Source organism: Phaseolus vulgaris, chromosome 11 (genome assembly GCF_000499845.2).
Source record: "Phaseolus vulgaris cultivar G19833 chromosome 11, P. vulgaris v2.0, whole genome shotgun sequence".
In the NCBI taxonomy this organism is placed as follows: Eukaryota; Viridiplantae; Streptophyta; class Magnoliopsida; order Fabales; family Fabaceae; genus Phaseolus; species Phaseolus vulgaris.
In genome coordinates this window covers 49,597,686-49,619,056 of record NC_023749.2, presented here as the reverse complement: position 1 = coordinate 49,619,056, position 21,371 = coordinate 49,597,686, and the positions used below count along the sequence as shown (strand labels likewise).

The following is a 21,371-nucleotide window of genomic DNA, read 5'->3' as shown; positions in this document are numbered from 1 at the left end:
TGGTACTTCTTAGGTATTTGACTTCGACTTGATTCAACACCATATTAGAAATTAAATATCCTTCCACTTTTTTTGTTCTTCACTCACCAGACGCCATTTCCATTTGGTCAGAAGAGTTTTATTAAACTTTCGAATGTCTTTAATCTCCAACCCACCATCCTCCAGAGGTTTGCATACATTGTTCCAACTGACTCATGATATGATATGACTCTTTTCATATATTTTTTTGAAGATTGGTTTGTTAATCTATAAAGTTTGATGATGCTAAATTAGTATTTTCTATATAAGATTTGAAACACCCCTAAATTTTTATTTTATTTTATTTATTTTTTATTAATAAAAAAATATAATAATATAACTCACAATAGTTAAGAATAGCACATGCAATGTAATTATCTTGGACTTGGTATTGTCAACATCACAAGTTCATGTGATTTTCTTACTAATTATGTCTCTCCATGTTACTGAATTATATAATCTCTTTCCTTTAATACAAGTCTGCCCCCACCACTAACTGCACTTTCCACTCACAAAATTATTACCGCAATTGACAAATTTGCTTTGCTGTTAGGGTTACACACTTTCCAAATGACAACACAGGAACGAAAGTGACTTTACGTATATATTATCAAAATAAATCATTTTTTTATTATAAATACTATAAAAATTCATTAAATAAAAAAATAATTTTAAAAACTAAAATAAAAAATTATTATCTAATTATTTTATAAATTAAAAAATTATTAGTATTTAAAATAATTTTTATTGTTAATAAAAAATTTAAAATAATTTTTAAATTAGTATCTAATTATTAGCTATCAAGATTTTATTACTTACTATTTTATATTTTAAATTGATCTATGTTAGGTTTTTAGAGATCAATTTAAAATTTAAAATATTAGTCGTTAAAATTTAAGTAACTAATTTAGGTACAAATTTAAAAACTATTTTATAAATTTTTATTAATAATAGAAATCACTTTAAATATGACTAATTTTTTAGTCTTTAAATTAGTATATAATTTAGTTAATAAAATGACTAAATAATTTTTAAATTTATTTATTATTTAATAATTTTCTTGTAGTGAAATGGAGGTAAGTTATATAAAGATGATACAAATTTATTATATTATAAGTCGTTTTAAAGTTAGACGACTTTGTTTAAATGAGGTTGAAGTTATGTGTTAATACATTACTTTAGTTTTCATGATGAAGTTGTACTAATTTTAGATAACATTGTTTATTTGAAGAACTTGTTTTTTTGCATGTTAATTGAAGTCATGTCTACCATTAATGATTTTGGTTGTTGAGGTTTGAATTGAAATTGTGGTTCATATGTGTACTTAAAAATAGTTGTTCTTATTTGGAAAAAAAGATAAATGAAATGTTGTCGATGTATCATGTGAAATATGGTCTGATCATTATGCTCCAAGTTCATTGAAGTCAAAGTCTTCCTTAAATCATTTTAGTAACAAGGGTAAAAGTGTAGAAGATTCTATTTGGGAAACTAAAAGTATTCAAACCAGAACTCTATATTCTATATGGGTCGTTGCAATCAAGAGGACTGAAGTTGCTTCTAATCCATAATAGTTTGGTGGCTACAGGGAAAATGTTGGAAGCAGTAGGGGTGAGGTGAAACATAAAATTGGAAGTGTGGTGATGACAATCATAAAAACAATTTTTTTTAATCAACAATAAGGAATAATATAAATGGGAATACTTGGGGTACTCCAACCCGCATACAATAAGCCCAGTTCTTAGCCAAAATTTGTACATATACAACTTACTATAATACAAAAAATAACGCAACAACATAACCCATGTCAAGGATATAAGGCATGACATCTCCACAAAGGTATGTTGGTTCCTTGCTCCTCCCCAGCATTTGAGGTTGAATCACACTCAGCAACATGTGCTCTCATCCAAAATAGAACCCACCATAAAAGAGGAGGGAGATCGTTAACCATCAATGTAGTGATTTCAAACATTAATATACATCAAAACACCAATCAGAATAAGAGAAATTTGATTTTAGGAATTTATAAGTTATCCATGCCCACACCTTTACTTGTGCCATAGCAAAAATTTCAATAGGATTTACCACTCCATTATTAAAAATAATCCTATTTCTATGATTCCAAATTCCCCAAATAATGCTATTCACATGCATATCATAAAAGCAATTTGAATAAAGAATAGTAAAGGTTTAAGTTTGAGGGAAGAATTTGTTAAGCCTTAAAGTCGTCGTCAATTTTATTTTAAAATTTGAATTGTCAATATTTATTATCTTTAATTATAGTTTTGAATGTCATTTATACCATGATTTTAAATGTAATTTATAATATAAGAAAATATGAGAATTTGAAAAATTTATTGTTTTTTATAACAATAAATAAATATAATTAAATAAGACCCTTAAAGGATGTCTAAACTTTTTTTTTTTTTTCAAAGAAAACCAATTCAAACCAAACCTAAGTACAAATTTCCAACCTAAGAAACAAAGAGAATGATTTCCTATAATCCATAAAAACAACTATTTAAAGAGATTGTAGTCTCCATTCCAAAAAAGTAGTGAAATAAAATATAATTTTTTTCACGTTTTTTCTCCCACTCAAACTAGTCCTTCTCCAGAGCATTATCCACTGTCATATCTTATCATTCCAAATCTCAAAATTTTCCAAAAGTACCATTGTCTAACATTATATTTTTATACATTCTGGAGAACCTCGTGTTCAGTGAGTTGTCTTCTAACTATTATTATCCCAATCTTATTTTATTTCGTTTACCTATATCCATCTATAATTTTTAAACACATGTCTATAATATTTTTATAAAACAATTTAATTACTTTAGTTACTAGAATCTTATACAAAAGTGTTACTTCTCTGAATCAGGTGACAAATACAACTGGGAAGTCATAAATTGTTATTATTTTATATACCATATTTGCCTTTTCAATTGGTTAACGCATTAAAATACATAACTTATCGTTAACGCGTTTCCACGTGTTGGTGAAGGTTTGGCAAATTAAGTTAAGTTTAAACAATTCAAAAACCCTAAACCCACATCACAATGAAAACTTTATAACATGAAATTTAGCACACTTGAAATCACTGATTACATATGCACATCCAAATTTATTCAATGCAAAGGAAGGATCTATATAAGCATCCTTCTGGTGCTGAGCAAAAAACAAAGAAAAAAGCATCCTTCTGGTGAAACACACATCCATTATTTTTATTCATAAGTTTTTGGAACTATGCCTTGAGAAGATTACCATCAATATCTGAGGTGCATTTGTGCAGGTACTCGATGTAGCCATATGGAGGTTCAACTTCTGCATCAAGCTTCTCATATTCAATGGTCCATTTTATAATAACACCATGATTCTCCTTATCAATGGCTTGAAATATGAGCTTAAACACCTTAAACCTGTGGTCTATGTCTTCGCCGAAGAGTTTGTAGTAGATTGTGTTGTTCTCTTCATCAACGGATTCAATACTCTCGTGACATGTTGTAACCTTACCATCTACATATTATTTCACAAACAATAAAGAATCATTCTATAAGAATTATAAATAAGAGAACAATTCATTTATATATGTATATAACATTATTTTCAATAGTAACTTAGATAATCTTGTATAGTTTATCTTTTTGAGAAATAAATATTTAAATGTGCAAATCTGGACTTTAGTCCATGTCCTAAGAAGTCATAGAATCTCACATCATTCTAAATTAAAGTTTATGGATGTGAGATGCAAATCATATCTTACTATCCAACTTTAGAGTCTAGATAACTTTAGAGTCACATTCTAAAATAGTATTAATGTCTATTTTAATAACTATTATAGAACTTTTTATCATTTAGTATCAACTCCTTATTGTACTATCTATTAACATTTACTTACACTATCAAGATGTTCATATTATAAGAAAATCACGAAATAGAAACCAATTTTAGAAAAAAAAAATAGAGTTGCTATAGTGACTAAATTAGAGACCATTTTAGAGACTAAATAAATTTTTAGTTTCTAAATTAGTTTCTATTATTGTTAAATGGTTTTTAAATTTGTATCTAATTAGCAACCAAAGATTTTGCTACAAAATTTAGAATCTAAATAATTGGTAGTTAAAACTTTAGTTGCTAATTAGATACCAATTTAGAAACTATTTAACAATAATAGACACTAATTTAGAAACCAATTTTTTTAGTTTCTATAATGGTCTCTTATTTAGTTACTATTGCAACTAATTATTTTGGTCTCTATTGATGATTTTCTTTTAGTCAATTTTTTTTATATGAGAAAGAGGCCTGTTATTTAATATATCATGTGCTAATACTACTTACAATTTATTTTTTTGAAATTAAATCACGTTAAAAGTCCATATATTTCTTTATATATATATATATATATATATATATATATATATATATATATCATGTGGTTATTGTTATTTTTATGTCAGATTAAGTGAACATATGCTATATATTTATTGAGATCCAACACAACTTATGGAGGATTTGTCTCCCATCTAAATTTTTGTAATGAGAAAAGCACAATAATATAGATATTAAAGTAGTTTTTATTATTAATATAAAAGTGTATTAAAAAAGATAGGGAGAAAAATAATGTGCATAGAGTTATTAGAAGTTTAATTACCTATGACATAAGTCCAGTGCTTGATGGTGTCATTGTGATGCCAGTCTTCACCCTGGTGCAGCTTGGTTCCATGAACCCTCTCAGCAAGGTGTTGAACATCATGGAGTTGCTTTGCAAAGAGGTTGAACCACTTTTCAGCAGTTGCATGAACCCCAATTTCAGTGCTGATTTTGCCCAAAAGTACCATGGTGATGAAGAAAGAACCAAGTTATAGAAGAAAGAAGAAAGATGAGTGATGGTGAAGAATAATGCCACCATATCCCCCTCTTATATAGCACATAATTTACCCACACCCCTCACAACTTAACTCAATTGTGGGGTCTCTATACCCTACAACATAGGTAAGCACCTAATAATTTCTTCTTTAAAAAATATTCAGTTCAGTTACTCAATTTTTATTTATTATTTATTATTTATTATATATCCACTGGTTGAAATTTAAAAATGAATCAATATTTTTGATAAGCAATAAAAATATAATATGTAAAATGTCAAACTAATAGATAATAACATGGAGATAACGTGAAGTTGTATCCAAAATAAATATGAAGTTAGTTTTGAGATTTGTAATTGACAAAAAAAATATTATTATGCATTCTCTTGTTAAAGGAAGTGCCCAAAGTCATCCCATCAATTATTGAATCATGCAAATAGTTTTGTTTTTTTTAGGGTTTTTTTTTTCTTGTTTGAGAAGAAATGGTAACACGTGTCTTCAATAATATTGTCGGTTTTAAGAGGGGAACTTTTTTGACAATATAATAATATTACCTAATATATTGTTTTGGATTCATATGTTTCATAAGATTCTTTAAAAAAGGTGTTTTGTTTGAAAACTGGAGAGCAATATTTGTTTCTTAAAATAATGTATAAGATTTGATTGTCATTATTATGATGATAATTACAACGAGTGCCCTAGAATTATTGGTTACTCCACATTTTCATACATTTTATTACGAATATCTTTTGTTTGCTTCTCTTTCTAATTAATCATAGTGTATTTCTAATAAATAAATAAATTATTCTTTAACCAAAGTTTAAAGAATGTTGATTAACTAATAGCCAATAGAGTTCCCTTATACACTCTATTGGATATAAATGTCAAGTTGAATACATGAGATCTGTTTTTGGGTTCTTTATATATGACCTAAGCTTTTGGGAGAATATCTCTTTATCTTTAATCTAAGTGTAAACCCTAAATATTTTTATTTATTTTTTTTTATTATAGATAAAAAAAATTCAATTTTACCATTCCTATAATTTGTTCTTATAATTCTACACATTTTATTTATTTATTTTTATTATAGATAAAAAAAGTTCAATTTTACCATTCCTATAATTTGTTCTTATAATTCTACACATTTCAAATAAATAAGACTTACTCTAATATCCTTCTAAACTCTATCTTCAATGCTATTAAGTTCTATTAGATAGAATTGTTGGAAGTTATCTTTAGTTTAGTTGATTATGGTACATTATCAACCTTGGGAACTTAGTCCTCAAAGAAAAAAAAAACCCTTGAGAACTTAGTCTTCAAGTTCATTACCGACCCACTAGTCTTTCCAGAACTTGATAGTTCTCGTTGTCAATTTCCTAATTTAAACCGTCTTCGAAGTTATTATTTCACTTCTCCAACTTTCAGATTATCTTGAAATCTTTACAACAAAGAAAAATATTGTAAATACATCTGTCAACCTTCAGATTAGTGAAGTGTACACCTGTCAACCTTCAGATTAGTCGAGTATAGTCATGCATATATATAAAATTAAAGAATTATTAAAACGTGTTATTTTTTGAAAAAATTATGTAATAAATAGATTTTAAGTATGAAATTAAATATTAAAATATTTTATGTTAACTTATTAATAATGTGAATGTTATAATATTATATATTAAAATTTTATTTATTAAATAAAAATACGATAAATATTTAAAAGGCTTAAAGCTGATAAAAAAAAATTAAAAGGCTTAAAATTTGAACTTAAAAAAATATCAGTTTTATATGTTATATAAAACGGAGAGTGTCTTTGAAAAGATTAACAAGAAATATAGATCATGTTAAAAATAATTTAATAAAAATATAAATATTAATTACATTTCTTAATCTATATTATCATTCTCCATATATATTACTCAACCATGATGTGATTCCTATGACTTTCTATTCAGATAATTTATATTATATATATTACATTCATGATTAATTCTCTTAAAAAAAAGAAGAACAAGTACATTAAATTACTGAAATATGTTCATTAATACGATTCCATATATATTTACAGAAATCATAAATAATATGCATCACATTCAACACTTCAACATATAATAATTCAACAAGCTTCCAGACATCACCACATGCATATTCAGATTTATTCAACACAAAGGAAGGATCTGCATAACCATGATCCTTCTTCAAACTCCACACAGATATATTATTACACAGAAAATCACTTAAAATAAGGTCAAGGATTGTTTCTTATTTATTTATTTTTAATTTTCTGCATAACTTTTTGAGCTACATAATCACTCTCTCCTAAAATTGATAATTTAATTTTAAAACATATAACAATTAAATAAGTTAAATAAATCTGAATTTATATTTATCCTATATAATAAGCTTCAATTTTATTCAAATTAAATTAATATAAATTTAAATTTAATAAACTGAATTGTTATTTCAAAAACAAATGGCGGTGCAGAGATTTGTTCAGAAGTTCAGTCATATCATGTGCTATATAACTGCTACAACTTTATAGCTAAATAAAAAAAATTACAGAATGTCTAAGATTCAAAAGAATAACGACAAGTAAAGATCAAGTTAAAAATAATTTAATAAAAATAAAAATATTAATTATATTTCTTAATCTATTATCATTCTCAATAACAAAAGTTTTACCGTACATCGGACGACCGAAAATATAAATTAAAAATATAACATAATAAATACGTGGTAAGAAAGTAGTTACAACTAATGTTGAATTAGTCAAGGACATACCAAAAGACACCTCCGTGGTATCAGGAAGCCACTACACACCATTACTCATGTTTTAGTGAACCAATTACTTGCCCGAAAAAGACTTTACCTATAAATGAGACTTCTAAAGGAGGAAAAAGTACATTTTTAATATCCTAAGATAACAGACTAATCACTAGCACTGACTTAAGCGTCGGAGTGTAATCGTAGGTACCTCACCGATCGACGGAGTCCGTGCCCGAGAGGAGAAGAATTTTAAAGAATTCAGAAAATATTAGTACGAGAACAAATTGTATATCGAGTGAATCAATATTACTCAGACCTCGTCGTCCACACAGTTTCAAAATGAAAAAGAAAAGGAAGAATATAGCTCATTCAACCATGGTGGGTTCTGTGACTTTCTATTTGATAATTTATATTATATTACATTCATGCTCAAGATATATTTTGACAAAATCACTTAATTCAATAACATAAAAGCAGGGTCTACAGATAATATATATTTACACAAATCATAAATGATATGCATCACATTCACATGAACATATAATACTATGCACACGCCAGCATGCTCGTGGTGGGTAGCTTTATAATGAGTTCTGAAATTGTTATGTTTACTATAAAAAGTAAACTGGATTTTTTTTTTTTTTAAACTAGTAGCTACGAATTTCTATTATTATCCTGTTTTTGTACGTGATATGTTGATTCCGGGTGTAGAGAAAATTAAAATAATATTACTAACATGTGTTAGTATTATTTTTTTTATCATAAAATATAATAAATAAATAAGGATCACTTAAGGATTATCTAACTCTTAAAAAAAGATATGACTTCAGACCCTAACTTATTTCAAATCTAAACAAAAACCGTGAAGTAACCCTTATCCCAAAAACAATATAGAGAGAAACAAATTTTAAACCCTAAACCCTAAACTTCGTAATAAAAATATAAACAAACCACAAGTTCCTCTTTACAATAACACTACATATGAAGTTACCAAAAACTTGATGACTTTTTACGGCAAGTGCACGGCGTTTGTCAGAAGTAATAATTGTCCCTAAGGACGGATATCGATCCCACAAAGAACAGTGAATTATCGAGTATAATATTCGCTAAATATAACAACATAACAATAAAAAAGAGAGTTTGAAGTGATTATGTTGGCACTGATCAATAAGAAAACAAACAAAGAATTAGTTGCTTCAATTGGAAAAATTGGGATTAAGTTTCATCTCTCTCACTCTCATGTATTTTGATTATTAGCATGTTAATATTAAGTTCTTTAATTGAAATTGATGCCCGTATAAAAATCATTTATATCGATTCCTCGCATATAAAATCCTTAAGAATGTTCCCTAACTATCGATCCCTCGCATACTTATAAGAACAACTTAGAACGAAGCTCAGACGTTTAATAGCAATTAACATTTCAAGTCTATTCCTAGCACTCAAATATGTTAAGTATTGTTGTTTAGGTCCGAACCCTAAAAATACCTCCCGATCAGATTTAAGATTAATTCTCAATTTGTCACGGAGAATTAAAAGTAAAACAACAATACCAATAATCAATCAAGAACTGAATATTAATATATAAAATATCACCTCAATACATAAGAGTTTGAGCAGATTACTCCCAATCCCAAAGGGTAGAATTAGCCACGCATACTTCTATCACCTTCCATTCTCCCAATTGGGTTACAATTCACTCTATGGTGTTTTCCTCTCAATCTGGCACACTAAGTTTGAGCCTCTAGCCCTCTATTTATCCTAGTTTTCTAGGGTTAGGTTGTTTATTGTGTCGCGCTAATGGGCTAAATGATAAAACATAAAAAAAAGCCAAATCTTTCTTTGCATCTTTTCCATTCTGGGACCTTCTATCTTTATCTTTTTAGCTCAAATCATTCATCTTTAATCCAAATCTCCAATCTTCCTTAGAAATCTGCAATTAACACCAAATTTGGGAATAAAATACTCTTATTCAAATAAAGATCATAAAAAATGTAAAACGGTATAAATTCATAAATTAGGGATTATTTTATATGTAAATTAGCAATAAATCCTCATAAGTGCCTATATTTTAATATGAAATATTACTGAAATTAGACACTTATCACGCCCGCCGTTTGTTTGCCGACCAGCAGTAGGGGGCCTTGGCCCCCCATAGGCACGTGTCGTTGGTGACCCTCGTAAGGTGAATCAGCCTTGCGAGACGCCTTGAAGCGCAATTTCCATCGAGCGACGGGTAGAATCCTTTGCAGACGACTTAAATACGCGAGAGTGGCCTTCCTGCCACGATCCACTGAGATTCAGCCCTTGTCGCTTTGATTCGTCCCTCCCCTTCAACCACTCAAACAAATATCCTTAGAACCTTTATACTCTAAAGAAAGAAACATATTCTCCTAGTGCATAACATCCCCTTACTCTACTCAGGGGGACAAACTACTTGAAATCATCCTGCAAAACATGCAAATTCTTCCTTTCTGAAACAAGGAGTTAGTAATACAAACCAAACTAAGGGCTATTTAATAAATTTCATACATACGAAAGGTTCCAAGCACCATTGAGAATAAGTGAACTTTGCATCTTTTTCTTTACTAGTAATCTAAGTCAAGAATTTTCTTTGTGTCACCGCAAAAACCTTTATATGATCAATTCTCTCATTCTTAAAAACATACCTATTCCAATGTTTTCAAATTTCACTTACAATTTCAATCCACACACCTTCCCAAATTCTGGACATCTGACCGTTCACATTAGTTTCACTAGTGTGAAAATATTCATATAGACAACAATTTTTTAAACATTAAGCGTCGATTCTAAAATCGTAGTTTATGAACAATTCTTCTATAATTTTGACTTATAGATATCGATTTAAAAATCGACGTCTATTAAGCCATTATAAACACTGATTGTTTGAGTAAACAATACTTAAGGACATTGGCGAGTTGAAAGATTGATTCCCTTTTCAAATTTTCTTTGTTTGAATGTAGCAGACATTAAATTCTATCATTATTTTGTTTTTTTTGGTAAATGTTATGTTGATGGGAGAGGATGAGATGAAAATTGAAGTAATAATGTAATATGTGTTCGTTGTATGATTCTACTCTTTAGAGTAATAGGTTCTTTGTGATAATAATTTGACACAAGAGACTGAGTTTTTTATTTATTTTTATAAGAGTTATTCCTACTATTTGATATTAGAATATGTAAGGATCGAGAAAAATAGTCTTAAAGTATAAATGGTACAATTAAAATGGCACCTGAATATTTTATTATTAAAGTGAAAAGGCTATATAGATAGAAATTTAGTTATTCAGGTTTCATTTTAGAAGAACCATCATCTCTCTAAAAACTCATTTTCCTTTCCTCTGCCTTCTCTCTAAGATTCTGATCTCCTCGCTTATCAGTTTGGCGATCGGAGTCTGTCGTTGGACTCCTGGCAGCAAAGACTACAAGACTGCCCGATCAGAATCTTTTATAGAGTAAGTTCAGTTTTGTTCCTCTTTTTCCTTTTCTCTCCTTTCTCTCTAAGATTATGATCTCCTTGCTTATCAGTTTGGGGATCAGAGTCTGCCATTGGACTCCTAGCAGTGAATCCTATAAGATTGCCCGATCAGAATCTCTGATAAAGTAAGTTCAATTTTTACCCTTCTCTGAGTCCAATTTTGAACTTGTAGGTCTATCTCAATTTAAGTGTATGCATGTGCCTATTTTAGTTTTAGCATTAGTCTTTAGTAGATCAGAGTCTTAGAGATATAGTTAGATTTTTTTATCAGGACTCTTTGGTGCAGGTTAAGCTACTTTTGAAGATTTTGGTAGGTTTGGAGCTCTTTGTGAGCATATGCTCAAGTAAAGGTAAGGGAAGCTAGTTTAAAATCTTCAATAGAATCCTAGGTTAGAAGATTTGAATGTGAGTGTGACGGGGTCACCAATTCTAGATTTTGTTGCAAGATTTCTTGTTCTGAGTAGATGGTAGTTTGTTTGAAATTGAAAGTGTTGTGATTGAGAATTGGTTGTTTGATTTAAATGGTTTTGGAATTAGAAATCATATATATGTATAAATGGACATAATAACTCAATGATTCAATGAGAGTGATTGTATCATGCTGAACAGGAACTGTCAATGTAATGTGTAGATTTATAATTTATGAATTGAATGAGATATTGATTTATAATCTAATAGGTATATTAAGTTATGCAAAAAATTTCTGCATATTTCGCTCAAGCTAGCAAGTGCTAGCTCAAGCTAAAAATTCTGGGTGCTATCTGGAGGATTTTAGCCCAAGCTAGCGAATTTTAGCTCAAGCTAAAAATTCTGGGTGCTATCTGGAGGATTTTAGCCCAAGCTAGCGAATTTTAGCTCAAGCTAAAATTATGGATACTCTCTGGAGGATTTTAGCTCAAGCTAGCGAATTCTAGCTCAAGCTAAAGTAAAATAAAATAAAATAAAAATATTAAACTAATTTTTATTCGCTTTTAAAAGATTGATTTATTTATTTCTATATAGTTTTTCTTATAAAGTATGTAAACTTTTATTTCATGTATAGTTAATTGAAAATCTCTTTAATTAGACATTTATATAATTAGTCAATGAATTGTTGTGTATTTTGGAAATTCTAAACATTGGTATGATTTGATTGTTTGATGTTGGATATTGTGAGGTTGAAAATATGAATTCTAATCAAGACATAGTATTTTCAGGAAAAAGAATACCGTGTTGAGATTGTTATTAGGGTGTATTGATTTGTGAGTGTCCTGTGAATGAGACCTACTGATATAATGAAATCACATAAATGAAGTTATTCAGTTGGTGAGAGTTGAAGGAGGTCCATTTGGCTGAGTCTGAGGTTTGAAAGAACTGATCAGAGCAGATCAAATGGATTTACCCTGTCATATGAAGATGATGAGGAGATATTGAGATAATTATGTGCATGGCTGTGTGGGTTTCACAGTAGTAGTATGACAGGTGCAGGTCTCTGGATGCTAATTTCAATACACGAGTCTTCCGGAAGTAGAGTCAAGTGTCTATGTGTTATGAGTCAATAGAAGTCTGACATGAGAAAGATGAATATTGAAATTGTTGACAGACACGTGATGGTTGTGTGAAATGCATGAGAAAGGATGGATTTATGTGGATGTTTAAAGCTATATTTGTGTTATAAGTTTTAAAAATAACTAGCTTACCATTTGTTTTGTTTTGTGGTTGTTTTTCTTTAATCTGTGATGATCGTGTATTCTACACGGAAGCGTATAATGTTTATTAGTCTTATGAAGAGAGAGATAATTTGAAACATTAAACTAATGAAATTTTAGATATATTTATATTATGTTTATATATTTATTTTAATATTTCATACAGATTATGATTATTAGATATGAGAAAATATATGTATGTTACAGAATACTTCACATTAAACACTTGAACATATAATAATTCAACAAGCTCCACATCTTCACAGGCATATCCAGATTTATTCCACACAAAGGAAGGATCTGCATAACTATCTATCCTTCTGTCAAACTCCAGACAGATATATTAATATATAGAAAAGCACTTAACCTAAGGTCAATGCCACTGTTTCTTATTTATTTAGTTTTAATTTTCTGCATAAGTTTTTGGAGCTATGCCTTGAGAAGATGAGCATCGATGTCTCTGGTGCATTTGTGCAGGAACTCGATGTAGCCATAAGGAGGATCAACTTCCTTATCAAGCCTCTCATATTCAACTGTCCATTTTATAATAGAGCCACCACTGTTGTTATCAATTGCTTGAAATACGAACTTGAAGAGCTTGAAATGGAGATCGATGTCTCCATCGAAGAGCTTGTAGATCACTGTTTTATTTGCTTCATCAATGGATTCAATACTCTCCTGACATGTTGTAACCTTACCATCTGTTCTTTCTCAAGTAATCAAACCCAAGATCAGAATCATACAAAGATAAACAAATCGACTTAGACTAAAAAAAAATCATTCAAAAATATTGAATTAGAGATATTTGAAAAATTAAGATTGATTAGTTTTTATATTATGTTTTATTATTATTAAATAAGTTTCTAAACTAATTATTAAATCAGTTTTCAAATTCCAGAATCTAACAACAGGGAACAAATTCCAGAATCAAGAGAATTTATAGCTAGAAACTGATAATTAAACTAATTAAGCCCGTTTGTTAAATTTGCATAAAGAAATGTAGTTTTTAGTTTAGTATGCGTTTTTCTAACTGCTTAAAATAAGCACAAAAGCTTAAAGAAAATTACCTGTTTTTGAATAAGTTGGAATGAATTCAGCTATTCCATTTAAAAATAATAATTTTTTTTTATAAATAAGAAAAAATAAATAAATATAACTTATTTAAGAATGGTTCAATCTTTATATAAAACATAGAAACATACACACCTCTCTAAACATAACGAATCTCACATTTGTATCTCTACTATCTACACTAACAATAGTTAAAACGTCTTATCACTCTTGACTACCTCAAAAGCTAGCACCTTTCAAACACACTAAGAATTATTATCATCATAATGTCAGTCTAAAAACATCATAAATATTTAATCAAGAATATACATATCATAGATTCTAAACATTAATAAAAAAGGAAAAATTCAGAAAAAACAATTTTGAGGCAATTTAGAAATATCAGTAACTTTTATGATTGCAAACAGATAGAATTTAGTTTCTACTTTTTAAAATTTTTAAAGAGGTAAACACTAAATTATCTTACATCAAAATCAATATGCAATGAACTGGACCTAAACCTAAAACTGAGAGAACTGTAGACAGGCAAAACATATTCAAACTTAGGTTAAAAGAAAACTCAACCTTTGGGTTGCATATTGACAGAGTTATTAGAAGTTTAATTACCTATGGTATAAGTCCAGTGTTTAATGGACTCATTGTGGTGAAAGTCTTCACCACGATGCAGCTTGGTTCCATGGACTCTATCAGTAAGGTTTTGAATATGATGGAGTTGCTTTGCAAAGAGGTTGAACCACTTTGCAGCCGCTGCATGAACCCCAATTTCAGTGCTGATTTTACCAGCAAGTGACATTATGATGATAATAAAGAAGCAAGTAGTAGAAGGAAGAAAGGAACAAAGATGAAGATGATGATGATGAAGAGTATTTCCACCATGTTCCTCTTATATAGAACATATTTTACCAACTGCTCCCAACAAATTGAACTATGGGGTCCATTTTGATAACCTACTCAAACAAGAAGGAATAACCTAATCAAATTTTACATTGAAAAACTCCAAATATAGTAATAGATATATATTCCATGCCAATTAACCAATATTGTAATTTTGGTATCTTAGTTGGTATAATTTGTCTTTAGCAATAAGTCTAATTATTTAATTAAAAAATCACTTATCTTTTCCAAAATCGTACTTACTTTTTCTTTGGTTTTAAAATTAGCATCCATCTGTTTAGTAAAGTAATAACAATTTTTTTTCTAATTTTTAAATTGATATTTATCTCTATTATGTTTTTAATAATTGATACTCATTTTTTCATGCTTTTTAATAAAATGACACGTAATTTTATTTAAAAATATCATATTAGGTATAATTGCAAAACAATATGAAAATTAAAATTTAAAATATAAACGGTATTATTTTGATCAATAAAATAAGGAGATGGAATATTATTAAAAACTAAAGTTGATATACTTTCAAAAAAGAAGAAAATGAATATTCATTTAAAAAATATAAAGTACAAATATTATTTTACAAAATAAATAAAAACAAATATTTATTTTAAAATTAAAGGGGATATTAAATGCCATTTGGTATAACTTTTTGAGAAGTGATTATAATTTCTATTTTCATTAATAATTTTTATCACTCCGAATGTAATACTTAATATTATCTTGGTTTCTTTGCATTTTGTTACTTTTATAGAAAAATGTTGCTTAAGAAGGAGGAACAGAAATAATTTGTGAAATGGTAAAATAATAACAAATAAGAAATAAGGATCATGCTATAAAATTGTTAATATTTTAATAAAATATTTTTAATAAATTCTTTTAACCTAAAAAAGAGTATGAAACTATGTAAAAAAATAGAAGTTGATGCATCATCTTCCTAAAGAGAAAGTACTCAAATGGACCATCAATTATTGAATCATTACAAAATATGTTTGGTTTATGAAAAGAAAGAAGAGAACTTTTATAAGATGTCTTAAAAATAACTAGACAATGTGCATGTGAATCTGACCTAATATCTACACACCACACATGAGGGAGAATGTACTTAGAACCGTAAATAATTCTTGTATAAATACGAAGGTAATACGCCATATTCGTAAGCATAGTTAATTAAACTCATTTACTAACGTAGCAATTTGAAAAAAAATTGACACTTAATTCTCAATTAAAATTAAAAATTGAAATCAAGTAGCATACCCACTTGTTATTGCTATATTTTAATGATGTTTCATTATTCACGGGACATTATCAACACACATCAAGGAAATGTGATGACTAGTAACTATTTTATTGATGTAAATATTTTATCCTGATGAATTTTGCTTTGATAAAAGCTCTTTTTTTAGACATTAGTTAGACTAACAATTCAAGTATCAATAATCATTTGTCACCACTTAAAAAAAGTATTACTAAAAATAGAAAAAAGAAAGGAAATAAAAACAAATATGAGAGGATTAAACTCATATATAAAAAACCTAAGAAAATCGATACTTAGGTAATTTCTACCTATTAATAAAGAATTTTAAGAAAAGACTAGATGGAAACCTATTATACCAATGAAATTGTTCTTATGAATAAACCCTAAATCAGCAAGTTGGTCAGAATATGCATTACCTTCACGAAAAATGTGAGAAATATTAAACCTGATTTTCCCAAAGAAATCAAGACAAGTGTTCTACCAATTACGAAGGATCCAAGGAACGTTAGTCCTAACAATAAATGAAACACAATCTAAGATAGAATCACATTCAAGTCATAAACTAGTAAGACCCATCTTTTTAGCTTATTCAATGACATGTATGACTCCATTAAACTCAACAACCAAAGTAGTCTAAATATCAAGGAAAGTAGAGAAACCACTAATAAACTCTCTCATACTCCCACAAAAAATACCACCACAAGTAGTAAGACCAGGAGAACCCCAAGCAACACCATTAGTATTAATTTTAACAGAAAAGAATGAAGAACTTTTCCAGTACGAGTATTAATATCAACGAATTGAAGCACATTGAAGTCAAACATATCATTCATCATAGAGCTTTTAGACGAATTACCCACTAGGCAAGTGAAATCCTTAATGGTGGAAATGGCCCTGGAAAGATCAATCTTAACCTGAAATCTAGCATAATTCCTCATACGCCATATTATCCAAATAGAGAAGGTAATCACAACAAGTTTAATCAAATTAACCAAAGAACTACCATCGTTCTTAATAAAAGAAAGGAGATCATACACATTAGAGAAGTGAGAATTAAGAAAAATTTGACGAACATAGTTCCAAATATGCAAAGCATTAGGGTATTCAACAAATAGATGTTGAATAGATTTTTCCTACTTTTCACAAATAGTACACATAGAAAATAAATGCAAACATCTGTGCTGAATGTGTTGATCCGTAGGAAGCTGCCCATGAAAAACTTTCCAAAGTACACCAGAGTTTTGGGAGGAGGAATATATTGAGACCAAATTATGTTACCCCATCCACAAGGAACTCCTGGATCTAAGAAAAATTTCCTAGCACATTTAAGAGTGAAAGGACTAGAGTCTTCTAAAGTCCAATTAGGAGTATTCGGTTCCTGCCTAATCATGATATGTTCAAAAAAATGATTGACCTATTGTAAAGTCGATGGAATAATCCAATCACTATCATTCTAGAATTGGGAAACTGTAGTCGCCAAGGTTTCAAAATCATCTAGGTACCCTGCAATGTTTGATAAACAAGTAGAAGAACACTATTTATTATTCCAGAAATTAATAATAGTACTTGTACCAACAGTCCAAGAGGTATGTTCAAAATGGTGTCATAAAACTGTTTAATCTCATGCCAAATAGAAGAGGATTTATAAGTCAATCTTAGTTGGTACTTAGATTTAAGAACTCTAGCTTTCAAGAGAAAGCAAAGTTCCAGGATGCTTGATGATGTAAGCATTATTTTTTAAAGGTTATTAATCTTCAATCCTCCATTCTCAAAAGGAGAACAAATCTTAGTCCAATTAATCGTAGAACAAGTCTTTTGTTAATAATAGAAACTACTTTAAACACACACAAAAATTTTAATATCTAAAATAGTATCTAATTTAAAAAATACAATAACTATTATTTTTTATCTCTGAAATTAGTTTTTATTGTTTTTCTAGTAATTATAGATACGATATATTTACACAAATCATAAATAATATGCATCACATGCAACACTTAACCATATAATAATTCAAAAAAGCTTCCAGACATAATCACATACATGCATATATAGGTTTATTCACCATAAGAAGGGTCTACATATTGATCCTTCTGTGAAACCCCACACATATATATTATTATACAGAAAAGCACTTAACCTAAGGTCAAGGCCATTGTTTCTTATTGTTATTTTTTTAACTTTCTGCATAACTTTTTGGAGCTATGCCTTGAGAAGATGAGCATCGATATCTGCAGTGCATTTGTGGAGGTACTCGATGTAGCCATATGGAGGATCAACTTCCTCAGCAAGCCTCTCATATTCAACAGTCCATTTTATAATAGCAGCACCATTGTTGTTATCAATTGCTTGAAATACCAACTTGAAGAGCTTGTACTGGTGATCAATGTCTCCATCGAAGAGCTTGTAGATGATTGTTTTATTTGCTTCATCAACAGATTCAATACTCTCCTGGCATGTTGTAACCTTACCATCTGTTTTTCTCATAATCAAAACCAAGATCAGAATTATAAAAAAACACTAAAAAAAAATCATGAAATAAAAACTAATTTTAGAAAAAAAATAATAATTAGTTTTTTTTATCAGCAATAAAAAATAAATAAATGGGAACCACTTCAACCCTTATACATAAATAGTTAGCGCCTTATCAACCTCCAACTAAAGAAACACCTTTAGATGGTTTCTAAATTGGTATCTAATTAGCTACCAAGATTTTTGCTACCAAATTTAGAATCTAAATAATTAATAGTTAAAACTTTGGTAGCTAATTAGATACCAATTTAGAGACTATTTAACAATAATAAAAACTAATTTAGAAACCAAAATATTTCTAGTTTCTAAAATGACCTCTAATTTAGTCATTGTAACAACTAATTATTTTTAGTTTCTAAAATTAGTTTCTATTTCATGATTTTCTTCTAGTAAAATTGACTTACACTAAAAAAAAAACATTAAAAAACATAATTCAAAAATATTCATTTAGAGACTATTTCAAAAAGTTAAGATTTATTGGTTTTTATATTATGTTTTATTATTATTAAATAAGTTTCTAAACATATCATTAAATCAGTTTTCAAAATTAATGATCAATATTTTAGTTTAGATTCATTTATTCTTTAATTATTTTTGTTCAAAAGTAATTTTTCTTGTTTCGTTATATTTTTCAATTATAATCTTGATTATATCTCCTTCAAAAATTTGATTTTGAGTTTCGGTATGTATTGTTTCTTGTCGTTAAAAAACTAATATAAAATTCCAGAATCAGAAGAATTTATAGCTAGAAACATAATTAAACTAATTAAGCCCGTTTATTAATTTTTCATAAAAAAATGCAGTTTTTAGTTTAGTATGCGTTTGTCTCAAAATAATCACCAAAGGCTGAAAGGAAATTCACATTTGTTGTTTTGAATAAGTTCTCATTAAATCAGCTACTGCATTTAGAAATATCAGTAACTTTTTTTCAGTTTCCACTTTTTAAAATTATTAAAGAGGTAAATTTTTTATTTTATCAAAATCAATATGTAATGAACAGGACCTAACTTAAACTAAGACAACTGTATAGGAAAAGGTTTTTTTTTTTTTTTTTCCTTTTCCACTTTATATCAGGGTTAGATTACTCTTTAGATAAAAAAAATTGTAAAAATTTAGAGAGACAAAACATATTTAAACGTTAGTTAAAATAAAAATCTACTTAGATGGGTGTCTTGAGTCTTTGATTTTGTATGAAGTTAATTAATGTTTTTAGGAGATAACTATATCTGTTTGTAGGTTTCTCAGTTTTAGGTTAGAAGACGAGATCCTCAAATCGTATTTTTTATAAGGATTGAAGTATCCTAAAATATCTCTTATTTATTCATTCATTTTTCGTCTAAAAAAAGACATAATAAAAAAAATTTATAAAAAATAAATAAATAAATAAGTAAAGGGTATCTTAACCTTATTATATATGTGATTTTGAAACTTAAGGCATATTAACAGAGTTGTTAGAAGTTTAATTACCTATGGTATAAGTCCAGTGTTTAATGGACTCACTGTGGTGCCAGTCTTGGCCATGATGCAGCTTAGTTCCATGGATTCTATCACTAATGTTTTGAAGATGATGGAGTTTCGTTGCAAGGAGGTTGAACCACTTTGCAGCAGTTGCATGAACTCCAATTTCAGTGCTGATTTTGCCAGAAAGAGTCATGGTGATGAAGAAAGAAGCAAGTAATAGAAGGAAGAAAGGAACAAAGATGGAGATGATGATGATGAAGAGTATTTCCACCATGTCCCTCTTATATAGAACATAATTTACCAACTCCACCCAACTAATTACACTATGGGCTCCATTTTCATACCCTACTTCAAAAAAGAAGAATAACCTAATCAAATTTTACTTTGAAAACTCCAAATACAGTAATAGATATATATATTCCAAATACAGTAACCAATACTGTAATTTTTGTATCTTAGTTGGTATAATTTGTCTTTAGCAATAAGTCTAATTATTTAATTTAAAAAATCTCTTATCCTTTCTAAATCGTACTTACTTTTTTCTTTGGTTTTAAAACTAGCATCCATTTGTTTAGTAAAGTAATCTTAATTTATTTTCTAATTTTTAAATAACATTTATCTCTATTATTACTATTAAAATTTTATTAAATAAAAATAAATATTAGAGATAAAATATAATTACGACTAAACTATATACTATTTTATAGAATAAAAGAATTACTGATATTTAAAGGATTTTTTTATTAATAAATAATTTCTAAATTGATTTTAGTTACAAATTTTTAAATCTATAGTAGTTCATATCTAAAACTTTGATAAATTACTTAAATATAAATTTATAAATTTTATTAAATATAAAAATTATTTTAGATACTATTAATTTTGTTAGCTTCTAAAATAGTATATAATTTAGTTAATATAATAATTAATTATTTTTTAGTCTAAAATCAATTTTTATTTAATGATTTTGTGATAGTTGGTAGTGTATGTTTTTAATAAAATGACACATATTTTTATTTAAAAATATCATATTAATTATAATTGCTAAAAAATATGAAAATTAAAATTTAAAATGTAAAACGGTATTATTTTGATAAATAAAATAAGGAGTTGGTATCACATTATTAAAAACATAAAGATGATATACTTTAAAAAGTGAGGAAAATGAATATTCATTTACAAAAATATAAAAAGTACGAATATTATTTTATAAAAACATACAAAAAAAGTTAAATTAAAGGAGATATACATTTTTTAGAAGTGATTATAATTTCTATTTTCATTTATAAGTTTTATCTCTCCGAATATAATACTTAATATTATCTTGGTTT

General features: G+C 28.0%; 3 protein-coding genes across 3 annotated transcripts; all 3 read right to left on the bottom strand.

Moving 5' to 3' along the window:
• Positions 1-3,056: 3,056 nt before the first annotated feature.
• Positions 3,057-4,993, bottom strand: LOC137811416 (MLP-like protein 43). The gene is made up of 2 exons (XM_068613159.1): positions 4,664-4,993; positions 3,057-3,528 (listed from the first exon to the last, which is right to left on the bottom strand). The coding sequence occupies exons 1-2, from the start codon at positions 4,848-4,850 to the stop codon at positions 3,257-3,259; spliced, it is 459 nt and encodes a 152-aa protein (XP_068469260.1). The 5' UTR covers positions 4,851-4,993; the 3' UTR covers positions 3,057-3,256.
• Positions 4,994-13,039: 8,046 nt separating this feature from the next.
• LOC137811409 (MLP-like protein 43) lies at positions 13,040-14,849 on the bottom strand. Its single transcript, XM_068613147.1, has 2 exons — positions 14,505-14,849; positions 13,040-13,528 (listed from the first exon to the last, which is right to left on the bottom strand). The coding sequence occupies exons 1-2, from the start codon at positions 14,689-14,691 to the stop codon at positions 13,257-13,259; spliced, it is 459 nt and encodes a 152-aa protein (XP_068469248.1). The 5' UTR covers positions 14,692-14,849; the 3' UTR covers positions 13,040-13,256.
• Positions 14,850-18,012: 3,163 nt separating this feature from the next.
• LOC137811401 (MLP-like protein 43) lies at positions 18,013-20,394 on the bottom strand. The gene is made up of 2 exons (XM_068613136.1): positions 20,047-20,394; positions 18,013-18,521 (listed from the first exon to the last, which is right to left on the bottom strand). The coding sequence occupies exons 1-2, from the start codon at positions 20,312-20,314 to the stop codon at positions 18,250-18,252; spliced, it is 540 nt and encodes a 179-aa protein (XP_068469237.1). The 5' UTR covers positions 20,315-20,394; the 3' UTR covers positions 18,013-18,249.
• Between the last annotated feature and the right edge of the window lie 977 nt (positions 20,395-21,371).